The 21,069-nt window shown below is 43.3% G+C and overlaps 1 protein-coding gene across 3 annotated transcripts in view; it reads right to left on the reverse strand.

Moving 5' to 3' along the window:
- The window catches only part of NCALD (neurocalcin delta), a 436,233-nt gene that overhangs the window by 17,519 nt on the left and 397,645 nt on the right, over positions 1-21,069 (reverse strand). For all 3 annotated transcript variants that reach the window (XM_065903347.1, XM_065903348.1, XM_065903346.1), the window contains one exon: positions 2,753-3,149. In XM_065903347.1, the coding sequence (XP_065759419.1) occupies positions 2,753-3,130 (378 nt within the window). In that variant the 5' untranslated portion in view covers positions 3,131-3,149. The remainder of the gene's footprint in view (positions 1-2,752; positions 3,150-21,069) is intronic.

Genomic DNA, 21,069 nt, shown 5'->3' on the forward strand with positions numbered 1-21,069 from the left:
TGGCACACGGCTTCTTTAACACTGAGTCACCTGGGAAGCTCAAATTAAAATTAAAAATCACATTTTAACTTTGAAGTTTTGTTTAAGTAGCAAAGGCTCAGAACAATTGGAGAGGTGCAAAGACAGGGGGCACCCTCCACTCACTTCAGAGGTACATTTGGAAAAACAATTTGGCAGACTATCTCAAGAGTCTTAGAAAGAAATGCTTATTCCCTTTGGCCCAGTAATTGTACTTCTGGGAATCCATTCTTAGGAAATAATCCTAAATATAGAAAAAGCTTCATGCATAAGTATCACGTATTTGTTATTTCATTTTTAAAGTTATAGTGTTATGTATAACAAAGACTGGATACAACTTAAATATCCAATAAGGGAAAATTAGGTATATTATGATATGTTGTATGAATATTATGCAGCCATTAAAATGTTTGTGTTGAAAGTTTCAGTAGTATGAGAAATGCTTATGTTTTGATTATGTTAAATGAAAAATGGCAAGGTACAGGATTTCACATGCATTATGAAATCAATTAGATATTTTTAAATATATGGAAATAGGACCAGGTAATTGCTAATATTAGAAAATTATTAGCAATGATTCCTTTTGTAGGTGAAGTGGGGTTACGGAGAATTTTTCTTTTTCTTTTCTTTTCTTCTATACTCCCTGTATGTTTATGTGTGTGTGTGTGTGTGTTGGTCGCTCAGTCATGTCTGACTCTTTGTGACCCCATGGACTGTATATAGCCAGGCAGGCTCCTCTGTGCATGGAATTCTCCAGGCAAGAATATTGGAGTGGGTTGCCATTCCCTTCTCCAGGCGATCTTCCCTAGCTAGGGATTGAACCCAGGTCTCCTGCATTGAAGGCAGACTCTACTGTCTGGGCCACCAGGGAAGCCCTATATTTTTATAGTAGACGTTATATTTTTCATGTATTTATCCTTGGGGGAAGGGAGAAGTCCTTTATCTTTGTTTTACGATTCTTGTCTGGGGCATTCATTCTACACCATGTATTCAGATAGTTACTGTGTGGGGGCCAGGGAGAGCACCGGAGGCCCAGGCAGAAGGACCTGGGAGATCCTTCTGTTTTCCCGCGACGTGGGTAGCTGTCGCTCTGACTGCCCGGGGTCTCAGTCCCACTCCCGGGAGCAGGCCCCGGCCTCGCCACAGGCTCAGCAGCAGGTGCGTCGTGCTGCTCTCCCCCAGGCTCAGCCCTCAGCTCCTGTAACCGGGTTCTCCATGGATCCTTCAAAGGAGGTGTCACACACCTCCACCCTCATCCCCTGCTTACCCGTATCCGAGTTCTGTCTCCTGTCCCTTTGTATTACACCCTCTGCCAGCGTTCCAGCACCCCACTACGTCTCCCGGGGGCCACAGCTCTGCCTCTGAACCCAGCCTGTCCTGGATGAAGCCTCCGAGATGAGCCTTCCGGGAAGCCAGATAACCACTTTCTTGTACCTGCTATTTGCTGCCAGATACTTCCTTCCTGTGTCCCACACCTGCCAAGATGGTGCACCCTCCCTGGGGCTGCTCGCCTGCCTACGTGTTTCTACGCCCCCAGACCCTTCTGACTCCCCCGCGGGCTGTGTTTCAGTCCCCTGAGGCTGGTCCCCGGGCCCGCCCTCTGCTGACGAAGCTGTCGTTGCCATGACTGCAGCCTTTCCTCCTCCGCGAAGCTTGCTGGGAGCCCACAGGAAAATGTGGCCAACGCGAGGGCCCCTCTTCCTGTTCTTTGAGGAAATTCACTCTGGGTGAGTGATTTGGGGAAATAAAATGGAGTACTTCCTATTAAAGTGATGGAGGCCTTGATTCTGCACTGTTCATATCTCTAATGAGACAGAAACTAGACTAGAGATCCCTACTTTTATTCAACAGTCTAGGGAATGCCGTGATAGTCCAGAGGTTAGGACTTGGCACTTTCACTGCAGGGGCTCAGGTTTGATCCCTGGTCAGGGAACTAAGATCCCCCAAGCTATGCCTTGTGACCAAGAAAAAAAGCCTAATGAAGTTGGAAATTAATGCTGATAATGACAATGAGTTATATGTATGTATATATATATTTGGAGAAGGAAACGGCAACCCACTCCAGTAATTCTGCCTGGGAAATCCTGTGGACAGAGGAGCCTGGTGGGCTATAGTCCAGGGGGTCACAAAGGGTCGGACACGAGTGAGTGACTGTGCACATATATATATATATATATAACTGGCACTATGCTAAGCACTGAACAAGGAGAATCAATCTAAAAATAATCCCACAGCAGTGGGCACTGTTGTGGTTCCATTTTACAGATAAGGACACTGAGGCTTACTGAGGTGAACTAACTTGGTTAAAGTCACAGACATAGTGACTGAAAGAGGTAGGCTTTGAACCCAGGTCAGAGTTTGGTCACAAACGTTACTCTGCTGGGTCCAAGCAGGCCATTGCAGTGAGTGGATGGGGTGGCCCCCGTGAGCATGACCGCCTGAGCAGCGCGTGTCCCTCAGTAGGGGAGAGTCACCGCAACGCCGCTGGTGACCTAGTCCAGGCAAGAATGTGGGTCTGGTGTCAGCAGAGCTCCTGAGTTCCCAAGAGATGCTAACCAATCTCATCGCTATGTGTAATCTCCCTGTTTCATACATGGGTTCCACATTTTCAAAGACCCTGGCTAGCCCAAATTAATGCCCAGACAGGCCACCAGCTTGCAATCTCTCCACTAAGCCATACTGTGGGTGTTCCAGTGCTTCCTGGGACTCGCAGGAAGGGGCAGGGGCTACATACCTGCACAATCTCCAGCATCTCTGCCTTGCTGATGTAGCCATTTCCGTCTAGGTCATACATGCTGAAGGCCCATTTCAGCTTCTGCTCCAGCTTCCCCCTTGACGTTACACTCAGGGCTATGATGAATTCTCTAAAGTCTATCGTCCCATCTCCGTTGGCATCGAAGGTGCGAAAGACGTGCTCTGCAAACTTGGAAGCATCCCCGTAAGGGAAAAAGTTCCCGTAAATTTTCTTAAACTCCTCCATTGACAAGTGTCCGCTGGGGCAGTCTCTCAAGAAGCCTTTGTACCATTCCTGGATCTCGTGCTCCGTGAAGTCTGTGCTTTCCAACAAGTCTTGCATGACCTCTGGGCGCAGCTTGCTGTTCTGTTTTCCCATCTTGACAGCAAGAATTCAGCTGCAGACAGAAAAGAATACAATATAGAGAGTTTCCTAACCTGTTCTTCAGAGGCACATTTTACAATCTGTGATTATTCCTTTGGGAAAAAGAAACGAAAGTGTGACTTCAATAACATTGTCTAGGGCTTTCCAACCTTGTGCTCAGCCCAACAAAATGTAGAAAGAGGGGCAGGCAGAAGATGCAGAGCAAAAATATCAGTGAAAACTGATACTTCTCTGACGCAGAGCCAAATGAGACAGGAGATTTATAATGAAAAAGAAAGACACATACACACATATGCACACACAGAAATGATTACTTAGCGCTGCCTTATCTATTTGCAAGAGGTTGAGCCTGGTTTTACAAAGACCGGGGTTCTAACACACAATCCAAGTATTAGTAGGGAGAATTAAAGGAAAGGATCAAAAAGAGAGAGCAAAAGAGGTAATGTCACATGATTTAGAGTATTTGCAAATAAAATGCTTGGGTATCTTCTGAATGTTATAAAGACAGACATGAGTAAGGGAAGTAGAAACTCATGTAATTCCATTAAATGCTACCAAGCTTGGTCAGTTATTTAAAGCCAAAATGTCAAATCACTGTCACCATTGTGTTTAGATGGTAAAGATGATGTTTCATAAAGTTATGTCCTATGATTGTGGCTTATGAAACTGGCCAAATTTTCCTTTTTAAGATACAAAAAACTTCATATTTTCTTATCACGGTAATAGCACATCCATAGTAAAATAGCAAACAACACAGCAATACATATAGGAAAGTCAGCATCATTTCAAATCTTAACACTTAAACACTGCCCACAATTTGGTGTGTGTCCTTCTAGATTTTTCATATGCACCCTTATCTAAAATGCTATTAATATATGTTTTAATATGTTTACATTTCAAGAAACAAGAAAATATACCCTTGGTTACTTATTTTAAAACTTAATATAATGTGGGGAATAAAGGCAACTTTTATTAAGATAGAAAAAAAACTTGCAATTACCATCTTCCCATTCACAGAGCCAGTCAACATTAACCACATGCCATATATCAGGCATGTTTCTGGCACTGGGGATGCAAAAAGTAAGATGTGACCCCTCCTCCTTAAGGGACACCCAGTTGCCTATATATTGGGGGGGGGGTGGCAGTGAGAGGACAACACAATAAACATTCAAAAGGTGGTATCAGGGGAATGGATACGGTGCAGTGAAAGTACATGGACAGGATACCCAAGCCAAAAGGGGACCTGGGTGCTATCAGGGAAGCCTTCTTGGAGGAGGTGAGCTTAGTTCCCATGTCCAAAGTCTTATGATATAAGCATGGTAAAGATAACTCCCTTCTAATAAAGGGGCTCTACAACTTGTATTTTACATTTTTCTTGTATTGGAAACTTACAGAATATATAAAAGATTCTAACCCCCATTTTAATAACAGTTCCCAATTTCTTTGAGATTTTCACTTTGTGGTGCTTGTTTATGTCCACCTCCCTCCCAATGCAGGGTGAGCCCCATGAGATGGAGTCTTGTTGAGGTTACTCTGTCTCGCTAGGGCCCACCACATATAACTTAGGTGAATGAAGAAATGGCGCAGATAAATAATTACAACATGGAAATATGGAATAATCTTGGAAAAGGAGTCTTTTTGCCCCAAAGATGAGGCCCTGGCTTTCAGAACATTATTTGAGACACTAAAGCTATTTGGTAGTTAAGACTTGGTCTTGGGATCTCTTTTCTCCACTTTGCCACTAATTTTACTGAGATATAATTGACATAGAGCATTGCATAAGTTTAAGGTATACGACATAAGACCGGATATACATTCATACTGGGAAATGCTCACCCCAGTAAGTCTAATCAATACCCATAACCTCACATGGTTACAGAAATTTTTCTTCTGTTGAGAACTTTTAAGATATACTCTCCTAGCATCTTTCAAATATACAATACAGTACTGTTAATGATGCTGGTGCTGAAGCTGAAACTCCAATACTTTGGCCACCTGATGCGAAGAACCGACTCATTGGAAAAGACCCTGATGCTGGGAAAGATTGAAGGCAGGAGGAGAAGGGGACGACAGAAGATGAGATGGTTGAATAGCATCACTGACTCAATGGACATCAATTTGAGCTAACTCCAGGAGATAGTGAAGGACAAGGAAGCTTGGCATGCTGCAGTCCATGGGGTTGCAAAGAGTTGGACACAACTTAGTGACTGAACAATAACAACTTGTTAACTATAGTTACCATGCTGTACAATGCATGCCCAAAACTTATCTGAAGCTTCTACTTGTTGACCACCTTCACTGAACTCCCCCTCCTCCCACCCTTGGGATCTGTTAAAACTGAACTGCCTGTGTACCTATGTGTTGCCACCACTATAAATAAATTCCCTGAAGGCAGGGTTTGAATCTTACACTGCTCAAACTTCTTTCATTATATGCACAGTTCAGGAAATGACAAGCAATCCTTGTGACTTGCCGAGTTGGTTGATTTTGCTCCCTGAGTTCTGCACAGAGCAGAATCAGCCCCACTCTGTCCCTGAGGTAGGCGCCCCGGGAAGGGTGGAACAATTCTCTTCCCATCAGCACGACCAACAGCTGCCTGAAGGAGCTCACTTTCAGAGGTGATGCTCTACAGAGAATCAGACCAATACCATTTTACGTAAGAGCAAAATTAAACCACAGCTCCAAGCACGACACAAACAGAATTTATAAACTGAACCTTTCAATAACTTTCACTTCCTTCTTGTGTCTTTCTTTTTTTTTTTCCCTTGAGAAAAAAAGTGAAGTAGGAGAGACTGGTTTGTATTAGAATTTCAAAACTCATTTAGTTGCTAAGTTGGCCATTTGCCAGAGGCAAGAATTCAGAAATACAAGGTAATACATAATACACGGATTTACAGAGTTCCCAAACATTTTATGGAATTTACAAGTAATGTTGAGTTTTCCTTTTGGGGAGTGCTTTAGAAAAGAGCCCTTTGGTGTGGTGTTCAGTCAAATCACTGTGAGAATCCTTTGGTTCTGTGCAAATCACTGAGTGCAAGGCCTTGGGAAAAAATGCCACTTTGATATTAAAATCTGCTCTCTTAAAGAATGATTTATTTCCCAGGATGTAGCAAGCACTGTTTCTTCAAAACCAAACTCGAGTTCCTTTCCCAATGTTTAAAAAGTATGTCTCATTTATTAGCTGTTTTTGCACTAGAAACAAATTGCTTCAACATTTTGGCTAAGGCTCCCACTGAGACTGATCTGTGTGCAGCTATTTTTCCCGTAAACAGTAATTAAACCGCATTTACAAATTCATTAGCACAGAAAGGCCATAACACAAACAAGGCAGAAGAGCATGGAATAAGTTATCTGGGAAGCGGGTGTTTGCAATTTAGACCAGAATTTGTTTTAGTAGATAACTACAAACACTTTACTAACTATGATGTCCGAACTTGAGAAAACCATCTGGACGTAGTTAGGCTGTACAACAAAAATCTCTGGGGATGTATGATACCGTTTCTTCCTTTAAGGGAGAGAGGGAAAGATAGAAAATGCTTGACAATACCTTTTTCTCTTGGAAGACAGGAATTTTGTTGGAGTTGAAGGATCGGGGAGGGGACCTTAAGGGAAATGCTACATTAATTAGCAGTCTAAAGAAAACAAATCATCCGGAGACAAGAAGTTGCTCCTCAGGTCAAATCCTTTTAATTGCTCCATTCAGTCACTAAAATGTTTATTTGGTGCCAGTAGAACAGGGCATGGAATAAAAATGCTCGGGCTCAAAGACTGGCTCCATTGTTGACCAGCTCTTGGGTAATTCACTTCAATTCTTACCGCACTTCAGTTTTCTCATCTGTGAAATGAGGTCAGTTGTCTGAGTTCATATCTCACTGATTCGATGTGAGAATTAAACGAGACCGTCATAAATGTAAACATCTGGCGTTGAGTCAGGGACAGATGCTCTGGTCAGTGAAAACTACATCTTACTCCTTTTTTTTTTTAACGAGTGAATTTTAATATTAAAGGTAAAGTGGTGTGAAACTAGAATTTGGTTTTTTTCTCTGTTGAGAGGACAACATTTTTATTTTATTTTATTACTAAACTTGGTATTTTGTATTGTAGTATAACTGATTAACAGTGCCGTGATAGTTTCAGGGGGACAGCAGAGGAGCTCAGCGATACATACGCTGTATTCTATCTTTGATGGTGTCTCATACATTATTCTACTGAGCCTTCACAGCAACTCTGAGCGATAGGCAGGGCAGCTTTCACCATTTTATAAGAAAGAGAAAGAAAGAAGAAAAGGAAGAAAGAAAACTCAGAGAGGCAAAGTGACTTGTCCTGAGTCCCACAGCTTGTGAGTGAGCGAGCCAGATAGGAAGCTGAATTTGCATGTGACTGTCAGCTGTCTTTTTTTTTAAATTGTGTCTGACTAGCTTCAGAGACAAGCAAATATAGAAATTAAGACAAAAGCTTTATAAAATGCCAGAAAGCAGTAGTAAAGAGGGAAGAAAGTGTTAGTTGCTCAGTCGTGTCCGTCTCTTTGTGACCCCATGGGCTGTATAGCCTGCCAGACTCCTCTGTCCCTGGGATTCTCCAGGCAAGAATACTGGAATAGGGAGCCATTCCCTTCTCCAGGAGATCTTCCTGACCCAGGGATTGAACCGGGGTCTCCTGCATTGCAGGCAGATTCTTTATGGTCTGAGAGAACCTGCATGCCAATGCAGGAGACATAAGAGACGTGAGTTCGATCCCCGGGTTAGGAAGATCCCCTGGCATCTTCCCAAGTGTGTATGGCAACCCACTCCAGTATCCTTGCCTGGAGAATCCCATGGACAGAGAAGCCTGGCGGGCCACAGTCCATGGGGTTGCAAAGAGTCGGACACGACTGAAGCGGTTTAGCACACCGGCCACCAGGGAAGCCCAACAGGAAAGAGATGACTTCCTGTTAGAACGCACCCCTTCCACAAATGTGGGCAAAGTGTCTATCAGGAGGGAGGCATGGCTCAGGGCACTGAGGATTCAACCAGGAAGAGCCAGGCCAAACTCCTGTCCTTGTGGAGCTTACAGCCTCTTGGGAAGAGATACACAGTAAATAAGTGAAATATGAGAAGGAGACGTGCCATGGAGAATAGCAGAGTGGGTGGGGAATGCCAGGAGTGGGTGGGTAGGTGTTAACACTTTAAATAAAAAGCCAGGGAAGGCCCCATTAAGAAAGTGATGTGTGAAAAAGACCAGGGAGGTAGGGAGGTAGCCATGGAGATGACTGGGAGAAGACTATTCCAGGCAGAGAAAACAGCAGATGAGAAGATCTCCACGGGAGAGTGCTTAGCAAGGTCAGGGCTGGAACAAGGGTGGGAGGAAACAAAGGATATGAGATCAGAAGAGCAATGAGGACCCGATGATGTGGGACCAGGAGGGAACCATGAGTGCTCTGGATTGGACTCTGAGTGAGATGCAGCCATTGCAGGATTCTTAGCAGAGAAGTGATAGGAGAGATTTATATTCTAACAGGATCTTGTTGTTGTGTGGACAGGAAGCTAAAGAAGGATAAGGGCAGCAGTGGGAAGACCACTGCAATGACCCAGGCCAGAAATAATGGTGGGTGAAGCCCAGGGAACAGCAGAGGAGGTGAGAATTGGTGGGATTCGGGACACAGCTTGAAGGTAGACCCAACAGGATCGTTGATGGTCCAACTGTAGGGTGTGAAGAAAGAGAATGGTAAGGTGGAAGCTGACATTTACTGAAATAAGAAAAATGCAGGAGAAGCAGGGCTTTGGGATGAGGTAGGGGACTTTGTTGTGTGCGTATGTTAATTCTAAGATGCTTGATTATATGCTGACTGGAGATGTTGAGCAGGTAGTTGGATGTGTCTACAGTTAGAGAAGGTGGTCCAGGAGGCGATTTAAATTTGGGAGTCGGCAGCACATAGATTGTATTTACAGTCAAAGACTGGAAGTGAATGAGGATGGAAAAGAAATGGGGATAAGGACTGAGCCCTTGGTCACCCTGCCATTTAGAATCTTTGCCAGTAGAAAGAGGAGAAGGAACCAGCAAGGGAGAAGGAGGAGGACTTAGAGAGACACAGAGGCTGAGACCACAGTCTCCGCCATTGGGTCTTTTGTGCCAGCTCAAGGGGGCACATGAACGTGCTCCAGGCGGGGGCACATGAACGTGCTCCAGGCAGCCGCACAGGAGGGCTGGGCTCTTGGTTTCCTCTCTGGACCTTGTGCTCTCTCCCCCACCCCAGCCTGTCCTGTCTCCCTAAAGGTTGTCATCTTCTGCCCAGTTGTTCACTCCCAACCCCAAGGACTCACCCGTGATTTCTTTCACTTTTGTTCCATAAGCAGGAGCTGTCCAACCTTGCCTCTGTCTCTGAAATTTGTCCCAGATCCATTCACTGGCACATCTCCACTGTCACGCCTCAGCCTGAGCCTCCATCCCCTCCGTCCTGAACATCTGTAACCCCCTCCTCGCTGGATCCTCACTCTCCACTCTTACCCTCCTTCTCCCTGCCTGGCTCTCCACTGAGATCCCCAGAGTGAGTTTCTAAAAACACAAAACAGACCAGGTCCCTCCCCTGTTTAAAGCTTTACAGGGCCTCGCTAACACATGGAGGACAACAACCCAGACTCCCTCCTGTGGCTCAGAGACTCTGAGCTACCCTGGCCATCCCTGACGTCCTTTCAGCCCCCCTTGCCCAGGTATTCTGACCTCCTGCATCCTCCAGCTTTGACCTCTTAAAGACTTTTGCTTCTGAGCCTTGAAGAATAGATATATATGTGTGTATAAAGTAATATATATATATATGTGTATATATATATTTTTTACTTTTTACACTTTCTTGACTTCGTATCATGGCCATCTTCTTTTCATCTTCCCCATCTCACGTGGGATCGCAGTTCACCAACCAGGGATTGAATCTGTGGCCCCCTACACTGGAAGACCAGAGTCTTAATCACTGGACCACCAGGGAAGTCCCTTGAAAAATACTTTTACGTAGCAATTGGGTCCTCAGCCCTTTCAAGTTCATATACCCTGTAAGATCAATCTATGTACCTATCTACTATAAGATACATATATAATATATATTCATTTTTGTTGAATCTCAACTGCATTTAATTAAATGAAACACACATGTATTCTATTAGACACCAGCATTCTGTTACTCAGTAGTTTAATCTGAGATGGGCAATGTGAAATTTCCCAACGTATTTTGGGACACATCCAGCCATCCAGTGTCCAAAAAATAAATCTGGGGTTAATATTGACCACAGATGACAAAGGAAAAATAAAGACACCAAACCACCAACAAAGAACCACACGCAGGAATCTAAACTATGAAGTTAACTTTCCATCTAAAAAGAATTAAAAAAGGAATAACCCCTAAAAATGATGCTGCAGGGAAAGGAAATGGTGAGGAGGAACAACCTTTCAACACGCACATGCTCCCTTCTATATATTTTGTATCTGTGGAGTGGAAAGAGCTGCAGCATTTCATTTCTGCCATTCCTCATAAGGTTCCAAAACTCGGTGAGTTAATTCTCAACGCCCAGAGTTAGATTTTCCAGGGAAAAAGTCCATAACTTACCCTGGACAGTCTGGTTAACCTCAGAGGAAGTTGCAATGCAAACTGCACTGAGTTCTTCTAAAACAGAATTTACAAGAAATTAGCAGCTAAAGTCACATTTAGCTGCAGCAAGGAACATAGAGCTCACAGTGGTTTCCGAAAGAGGCCAGGTTAATTAAAATGTTTGCCTCTTTGGAACATGTAACCTTGTCCTCTAAGAGTTTCTTTGAATTTCCAACCAATGGAATGTCTAAATTATGAAAACATAACTAAAAAAAGGCTCCTAAAATGTAAGGAAGGAAATGATAAAAGTTATAGGTTAATGGGAGGAAGCATTCATTTACCATGACCGAGACATCATTGTTTTGGCCATCTGAATTTTACAGGCGGCTAAAATCCAGCAAATTCATTTCAAGGTCAGTTGTCCTTACTTCTCACTGGGGAAAAAAACTGACTAAATAAAAACCTGAAGAACACACTGCTTCAGAAATTTCTCTTCAGTGGAACTTGCCTCTCAGTGGGAGTTTGAAAGGAGACCGTATATATAAACTGACATATTTATATATAGTGAGCAAATTAGGAAATGAAATGCAGTGGGGCAGAAAGAGAAAAAAAAATAAAATATTACAGAGGGAGAATTGAAGTTATGTAACACCCATTCCAGTATTCTTGCCTGGAAAATCCTATGGACAGAGGAGACTACCAGGCTGCAGTCCATGGGGCCGCAGAGAGTCGGACACGACTTAGCAACTTAAAAACAAAAAAAAAACACTCTCGCTAGCTTAGTTGCCTTGACCAGAGAACGCTCTGCCTGCCAGTCCTTGGTGAGATGGGCTCATATGAGGAAGCAAGACGTACTTCCTACACCTTCATCTGGATCACAAAATGGCTTTGCTGGAACTGCCTGAAATCTGTCACGAAGCCACTGCCTGCAGGGAGGCCTTCTTCCCGATGACAATGGGGTATTTGGACCCACACCTCCTGATTGCCTGGTCATACCTGTAACGCCTGGTCACACACCTGTACTCACTCCCCCCTCAGAGAGATGATGGGCGTGAGATGAGCACTTAACCAGTTCAAAAGAGACCGTGAGCAGGAGGCTGTCTAGAAACAAATTCACACCTTCCGCAGGCTCTGAGATAAAGCCCACGAAACCCCTCCAGTCTTCCCAGGGTGAGCAGCGCTCATGGCCTCTGAAATATCTGGGCCCTGGTTCTACAGAGCCTGAATTTCAGGCTAGACAGGGCCTGGCCTTGGGCTTTTCCCCCAAGTTTTATTTTCCATAAAAAATAAAGTACAACCCACATTACTGCCAATAAAACATATATTTCTGATAGACTCTGAGTAGAACATTATCCAACAACAACCTTTTCCCTCGTCTCCCAAAATGGAAATATTTTTAGTTTTGCTGACTGCTAAAGTACTACATTACTATTGCAAAAAATGTAAGTAATAAAGGGATATCAAAACTAGAATGTGAACACCTCACTCTGATCCAATAGTACTCCATAAGAAATAACCACTACTAACAGTTTAATGTATATATAACAGTTTTATAAATATATATATATATAATATTATACATTTAAACGCATATATATGAAATCTGTGGACATTCCCTGGTGGGTCAGTAGTAAAGAATTTGTGGGCAATGCAGAAAATGCAGGTTTGATCTCTGGGTCAGGAAGATCCCCTAAAGAAGGAAATAGCAACCCACTCCAGTATTCTTGCCTGGAAAATCCCATGGACTGAGGAGTCTGGTGGGCTACAGTCCATGGGGTCACAAAAGAGTCAGACACAACTTAGAGCCTAAAGAATATGAACTCTGTACATGCTAACCATAAATGGGATTGTTTTCACTTAAAAGAATATTGTGGATATTCTTCCATGTGGATGTATCTCATCTTTTAAAATTGTTGAATCTTGATTAATTGATTCAAGATGGTATTGAACACTGACCTAGGTTCAAGCATTGAACTGGATAGCTGATAGGATACTTAGTAACATGAGGCTCACAGTTCATTGCATGACATTTACTTAACAAAGCTCCCTTGATGGCCATTCCGGTTGATCCCACTTTGATTCCCTCGGCATTTATCTTGGTCGTGGTTCCTGGATTCCTTGGGCAGTATTTAGTACAAACAAGTTCTTGATTCATTGACAAGTACCATGATCTCTAGACTCTCCCTTATAGATTCATCAGACAAGCCTTTACATGGCAACCATGCATTTTGTAAGGGTTTATACACCAGCTAGGATTAGAATTGAATCGGATTTGGAATTGGGCTTGGAATTTCACCCCACCCCGTCAGCCTGTGTTACAGGCACACACATGCAAGTTTGACATTAGTTATTCTTGTACCTAAGAGGCCAAGGCCACGTTCACCCTGGTCTTTAAAGAGCGCCTACTGTCACCATGTAAATGCCCCCTTTTAGCCTAAAGACTATTTTATGCACACAGCACTCTAAATCCTCCCTTGTTCAATACTCATCTCCTGACTTTTCATGCCCACTCCTTCCTCCTTACTTCAGTCCAGCTAATGGCTGACTCCCCCGACACCCCTCTCAGATTGTCAGCAATTGAAGATGAACTTACATTGCAAGCTTAAAGTGCCCTTAGGTAAGTGGCCTTGAGTAAATGGACAGGGGCCATACTAAACCACACGCAGAAACTACAAAGCTGATCCAACGAAAGACGCTGTCGGAGTGCCTGAAGTCAAGGGCTTCAGATGAAGCGCATGGGCTCCCGTGCCATCAACACACCTAGCCAGCAGACCGCTGCATCAGAACTGCCTGTCTGGGCCACCTCGTGCCAGATGCCAGCTCAGTGCCAGCTGCAGGGAGGAAAAGAGGAGGAAGCTCTGAGGGCCCCCATGCACGCTCCAGGGCTGCACAGGCTAAGACCCTACCCTGGCTGACTTCCATGGAATTCCTATAGTGATAAATTTCTGCTTAGCTAGATGTACTAAATATTCTCTTATTTATTTATTTATCTGTCTAGCTACTGGCCATGCAGCATGGCAGGTGGGATCTTCATTCCCCAACCAAGATGGAACCTGTGCCTCCTGCAGTGGCAATGTGGAGCCTTAACCACTGGACTTCCAGGGAAGTCCAATAGTCTCTTATTTAAAAGACAAGAATGACTACTTTGAGTTTTGATAAGACCATAAAACAGACGACTGAGCCAACAAGGACTCCGGAGGCCAAACAGATCAGCTATAGGGATCCAGGCCTCCTCACATGACCCGCATCCAGAGGCACACAAGGAGCTCCAGTCCCTATTTGTAGACTTCCTCCAGGGGCCACAAATGCATTTAGCTAATTGATGCAAGCGCCTCCACAGAGTCTAAGAATAGTTCATAATTCTTTTTTATTTATTCAGCAAACATGTGTTTAACATCTACTGTTTCCTGGCTTGAAATGAATATTCCTACAAAAATAGCATCCTACATAAGATAGGGAAAGGAAGCGAGGGAGTCTGGGATTCCAGTTGCAGCTCAGAGCATTTTCATTAATACTTCATCTTTACAATTTTTCTGTGGAGTTGATGAGAGGGATGTTATATCTTGGTTTTACTCCAAGGGGCTAAGAGGGGCTTTGAGAAGCTAACCATAGTGACAAATTCATGCAGCTGGTAGCCCCAGGGGAGTAGTGTGGGAACCACCCTCCTCACTTCCATCCCTGTCTCGTCTCTGGCTGGGTTACTTTTGGTATTTGAATGCTTCTGTTGGAAGGTACTGGTCAATCAGTCTGTATCCTGGCCAACGTGGCTAAAATATTAATGCTTGTCCATCACACTTATGTACAAGTTAGAAGTCCAATAACTGACCGGCAAGGAGAGACTATGAAGTACCTTTTCCTCACTTCTTGCAACTTTTGCGTCCTCCAGCAAGATGTGTGGAAAGAGAATTGGACTTGGTAGCAGAGGAAGTGAACTGAAGTCCTTATTTTAGTCCAGTGTTATGTGACTTTGGAAAAGTCATCTGACCTCCCTAAGATCTCATTCTTCTACAGTAAAATAGACATAGTGATACCTCTTCACGTGGCTGTTTGGTGAAAATGCGAAATGAGAAAAAGAAATCTTGATGAGTGAGGGAAAACTCAGTGTTGTGTCTGGCATCCAGCAGGTGTTCAGAAAACATCGACTGTTAATCTAAGAGAGAGAAGGATTCAGCTTGGTGGGCTGTTTACAAAGAGGAGCCATCCAGAGCCGGGGACATTGTCCCCCTTGCTTTAACTTCATGAAGAATTAGAACAAAAGCAAGAATGTGACATGAGAGAATGAAAGAAAGAGAACCACTGCTAGCTTCCGGCCTGACTTTCCCCTTGGATCACTTGCCAGATAGGAAAGACATTTGGGGTCTGGACCCAGAGAGGACCCCTGCCAGACCCCTGGCTGAATGTTTTTCTCTGCATAGCAGTCATTATTCTAACCAGAAATTAAGCAAAGAAGTCTGATTGGAGAAGCAGCTGATGGTGAGTAGGACACTTTTTTTCTCTGATTTCCTTCCTGAGGTTGGGACGTGCGACTGGGGCAGAATCCTCTTCAGAGGAGCCCCATGGCAATGGGATGGTCAACCTTCCTGCAGTGGGATGGTCTGGCTGCTGCAAGCGGGACTTGTAACCTGTCCTCAGGGTCTGGCAAGACAAGAATGCAATTTTCAGAATTGGATACCACTGAAAAAACAGGATATCAAAGACTGATTGAATCAATTCTTCTTTACCTGGGGGAAGAAATGATTCTCTGTTGCTTTATTACTTTTTTTAACCATCTTTTCTAAGATCAGAGGTGAAAAAGAGAAATAAACTGGTTTAAAAAAAAAAACAACTCCATTTATCATTAGGGCAGAAAAAAAACAGCCATAGGAAAACCCTTGTCTCTCAACTTATTTCCAATTACTGCCACTATTTCTTAATACAGACCTTATCGCTCATCTGAATTCAGAAATATTAACTGTTTTCCAGTCTTAAGACTCTGTATCTGATTATGTCATTTCTCAAAAGTCTTCCATGTTCCACACTGATGACAGATTAGAGGCGAAAGCCCATTGCTTGGTCCTCAGGGGCCTTAAGGTTGCACCCCAACCTCATCAGAACCACAGAAATCGTCATTCTAACCCTGAACTTGACACATACTTTTATTTCCACTCCAGTCCTCACAGTGGTCCAGGGAATGAAGCTTACAAGAGAATAAAACTCAAAACCCTTTGTAAACACTGAAGTATTTCCAAGTAGTCACTATTATGACTCTCTCCTCTACTTGTTGACATCTCACTTGGTGTCAGGTGGAGATTATTGTAATACTTCCTACACTCAGCTGCCCTTTCTCTTCTAAGTGAGTGTGAGGTATATCTGTGGAGTTTTGTCGGGGCCTCTTTTTACAGCTCTGAGAACGATGTTGGCATGTGGTAGCTGCCTAAGAAACAATGGCTCTGTTCTGTTGAACTTATGTTCTGTCGATCCTAGAGGGTATTGCATTGCTTGTGTAACTTTAAAGAATGCCACTAATATTTACAGAACTCCAGGTGTATGCTGGCCACTACACCAGCAGCCCAATGCCACAAACTAAATAAAGCACAGCACCCCCCCCGACCCCTTGCAGGTTCATGGGGCTTTCAGTATAATGTTTCAGCAGATCCCTGAAATACTACTAAGAAAGGAAGAGGCAAGATCACTTACTTACAATAAAGAAATTGAGGGTGATGATGTACGGATTTTCCTAAGGTTCCATGGATGATAAGTTTCAAAGGCGGAAGCAGGACACAGGACTTTGTCCTCTGTCCACTCAGCACAGCACCCCATGGTGGAAGACTCAGCAGAGCCTCAGGGAGGATGCTGCCAAGGGTGGCAGGCTGTGTGCATGTTTGTTGCTTAAGAAAAACCTTCCTGTCTAGCTATTTACACTCCGGTTACTATTTCCTTTTCTTGCTCAGAGACAATGAAAATGGAAGCGTAATCTGAAAAGAGGGAAGGTGAAAATATATCCACAAAGTGACAGCAATGCAATAAATTAAAACAGAGGATCCACACCAGCTCTGAGAGGTCCTGTGTCCACCCAGGTGAGTCCCCTCCTTGTCTGGGCTTCCCAGGTGGCGCTAGTGGTAAAGAACCCACCTGCCAATGCAGGAGACATAAGCTACGACCTAAGCTCCCTGGGTTGGGAAGCTCTCCTGGTGCAGGAAATAGCAACCCACTCCAGTATTCTTGCCTGGGAAATCCCGTGGACAGGGGAGCCTGGTGGGTTACAGTCCGTGGGCCACAGAGAGTTGGACACGATTGAATGGCCAAGCACACATACCTCCTTGTTTAGACTGTGTGTGCCTGGGTGGGTTTTCTAACTTATCCTGCACATCCTACTCCCTTGCCAGTGGGGACCCTGCTAACCTTTTCCCTATTTCTTTTTTAAAAAATGTTTTTATTTATTTGGCTGCACGGGGTCTTAGTTGCATTATGAGGGATCTAGTTCCCCGACCAGAGCTTGAACCCGGGCCCCCTGCATCGGGAGCATGAAGTCTCAGTTACCAGACTACCAGGGACATCCCTTCTGTACGTCTAAATTCTGATCAGGGTGGCTCACTTCTACTGAACCAACTTATTCTCTCTGTATTCTCTTAGATTACAGCAAACACTTAAGACCAGTGTAGAATCAGTGTAGAAAACATTCTCACAATATCCTAAAGTTGTTCAAAAAACCTGGCAGCATATTCCTGGCGGGTCACTTCCTGCGAGAGGGTCAGTGGAAGCAGTATCGGGTTGACCCCAAGGACAGCAGAGGTGGCATCTGCACCCCACGGCTTGCCCACGCACAGAAGCCCACTTCATGGTACCGGGGCCACCAAACCACAGAGTGTCCTGACTTCATCAGAAGACGCTGTACAGAAATTACCTTCTGCCTTTTCCTGAATAATGTGACTTCTGGCCTTTCCTACTTATTCTAGCAGCACCAAAGGGCTTACTGGTACACATAGCTTAGTAATTATGGCGACAGCAAATACAGTCTCAGTGTGAAGCTGCAGAGATGAACTAGAGAGGAGACTTTCGGGCTATGCATTCATCATGGGTCACTAGCAAAACACCTTATATTTATGAAACAGGCAAACCTGTTTCATAACAAACATGTTTCTGAATCCAAACAGCGTGGATTCAGAAGTATCAATATATAACAAATGGCTGGATCTGACAACTTAAATTTTTCTCGTGGATGACAGATCCAGATTCAAATATGCTTACGCCTACATAAAATTTGGGCTTTGTGGATGGGGTTGGAACAAAAATGGTTATAGTAAAAAAAAAAATTAATGAAAATCTGAAATGTACCCAAATAATTTCACTGAAGGAGAATGCAGTAACGGAAGAGTGTTGTACTGTATGTAACTATTCTACTTGAATAATGATGAAGATAAATTTGCCAGTACTCCTCTTTCCCTTCATTAACAAATTATGATGTGCAGCAGTGTATAAAATGATAGAGAACATTATTCCAATCCTCCGAGCCAATTGCTTGTTTCTTTAAGAGTAACATTTCCTATTATAAGAAAATTATGCAAAATTAGAATTTGATTGTATTCATACAGGAAGTGATAATAAAAGAACATAGAAGTGAAGTGAAAGCACCAGAATTAACACACTTCAGTAATCAAAACTGAGTTAGATCCGTTTTTAAATAAAAGCCAAAAATAAAGACAAGCATCTAAATTTCAACAGTGATCGGTATGTAGTTTAAATCATTTCTTTCATTTAGATTATAAGAATTTTAAATATGCATTAAAAGGTATATTTTTAAATGTTTAAATTTATCCCCAGTAGATCAAATAATGCAACTGAAAACTTAGAACAAGCACCATTCCTAGAATAAAACTGTGAGTTGGGTATCTAGGAAAAGCTTAGAGTAATGTCTTCATTCAAGAAGGTCCTATTTCCTTGTGAATTACTTCACAAGAAGTGAAGTCCTTGTGCCTAGGACTGTAGAAGACATGACAGTGGATTCAAAGAATAATATAGGATGAAATGGCAGAAAGACTCATCAGCTGGTAAACCAGATAGACTATTATTCCACATAAAAGACATGGTCTCTATACTCAAGGAGCATAATCTAAGCACGGTAACAACATTTAACACATAAACAATGAGGATAGGTGTTCTTTTCACTGTGTGGTTGGGTTAAGAAGTATTTAGAAAGACTGAATTTTGACTATAACCCTACCTGTTAAAAGAAGTAAAGGTGATTTTATGGTCACATGGGAAGTAGGTGAGACAAAGACAAAGTGATGCTTTTCTCTTGAACCTTCCCTGCCCTTCATTCTTCTGACTCCCTCTAGAAGCTCTGTGCTATAAGGGACACTACAAATTCTAAGGCTGTTTCCATTAGTCTTAGACACCAGAAGAAATAGGATGACAATAAACTAATTTCTTCTTAGATTTATGAAGACATCATATCAGATTCAAATTATAAACATGCCCTGAGGATGAAGCTAAAAGGTAAAGCTCTGGACCCAGCATCGCAAGACCAAATTTAGTGTGAAAACTGTTCCTCTCTTCCTGGCTGGGAATGCAAATAGGGTGAATACTTGGAATAACAACAGGAAGTGGGAAAGGATCCTTCAGACGGACGGAGATGCTGGATGGGAAATCACAGAGGAGTGTGAGTCCTCCCTTAACTCATGAAAGAAGGTAGAAAAACACTGAAATGCAGAGCGCACGTGGCATTGACTTGGAAGAGGGACCCATATGCCTCGCAAGGAGAATACAGTTAGTTGATGGAAGGATCAGAGACCCATCAAGGCTCAGTCCATGAATCACCACTTTGTTTTCATCTCCCCTTTCTCTTTTCCTCAACTCCTACCTTCCCTGGCGTTAAGGTTCCTCACGATCATTCTCCCAACTCCCACTCCTCCACCCAACCTTCTTTCTGCCACGCTCACCTCATCCCACCTCTGTTCACAGCTGGAGGCCGTGTAGCCTGGCACCTGTGAACCTCATCTTTTTGGATAGACCTCAATTGGAATCCTAGCTCTGCTTCAGCAACAGACTATCCCTTACCCCCACTTCTCCCCAAAACAAACAAAAAAAAGTTAGCTTTTTGAAACTAGAGCATTTTAAACAATTGCATTTCCCAAGAGAATCATGGCTTTACATTTGCATAATTCAGACTTCACTTGGGTGTTTTTCATAGTCAAAGAAACAACCTCAAAGTAATAGAGGAGCTCTACCTCTAGAAAGACAGGTTATATTTGCAGATTTTTAAGTAACTTTAAAAAAATCTGCCTGCAATGAGGGAGACCTGGGTTTGATCCCTGTGTTGGGAAGATCCCCCGGAGAAGGGAAAGGCTACCCCCTCCAGTATTCTGGCCTGGAGAATTACATGGACTGTAGAGCCCATGTGGTTGCAAAGAGTCGGACACGACTGAGTGACTCTCACTCTCACTTGAAAAATAAAAGCTTCTCCCTATCAAGGTTTAAAAAAATCTTAGGGTCAAAGTTTCAGGCTGAGCAGGGATCCTGTTTCACTACTAGTTTATTTACCACATATTTTCATTGTTAGGGTCAAGCTCAGTAAAGAAATACCTGTGAGAAGTTCTACTCATCATGTGTTCCTGTTGTGGAGGCATGAGTGTCTCTTAGCACCCTGGGAGAGGACACTATTTATGCAGCACCCTGGGGATGGTAGATGAGGGTGCTGGATGGATGCTTGTGCCACCGGGAAGACTGAGGGATCAATACCACACCACCCACGGCTCACCCATGGGCCCCACACCTGGGCTAAGTCCTGACTTAGATGATCAAAGTAAAATTTACTAATTGTAGGAAAGAGGACATCTCATGACTCCATTACGAATGCCTCACCACTGACTCGGAACTTGGTTGTTTTTCTTCTGATGAGATACACTTCCCCATGTCAGGCTGTTGTCCCTTACTGTTCAAAATGCATATACACCCAGACTCATGCTTACTCATCATGCACTAGCAAATTGGATAGAAATGGGCTTTGAAATTTGGTCACCGAAATTTAGAGGAAGACAATCAGTCAACAGAATATTTTCTTTTCATCTCACAGCCTGACTCGTATGAGTCAAATTTTCTTTCAATATACAAAATCAGATCTATGGAAACCAGGGAAGATAGCCCAGCAGTCTTTCTATGCACTGTGCAGTGGCTAGAGTTAATTAGAATCCATTATAGCTAGGACTCAGTCAAAACAATTCTTTTGTGGGGAAAGACCTAATTACAAAGTGATATCACATGTAGTTAGTGAGACGATCCTGTTCCCATAAATTTGTTCTTTCCTGGTTCTTTGGTATTATCACAATCACTTGCTGTGCAACCAGTCTCCAACTCATCAAGGACCTTTTAGTGTCCCCAGGACAATGATCCCTCCACATCA

This window comes from Muntiacus reevesi, chromosome 12 (assembly GCF_963930625.1).
Source record: "Muntiacus reevesi chromosome 12, mMunRee1.1, whole genome shotgun sequence".
Lineage (NCBI taxonomy): Eukaryota > Metazoa > Chordata > Mammalia > Artiodactyla > Cervidae > Muntiacus > Muntiacus reevesi.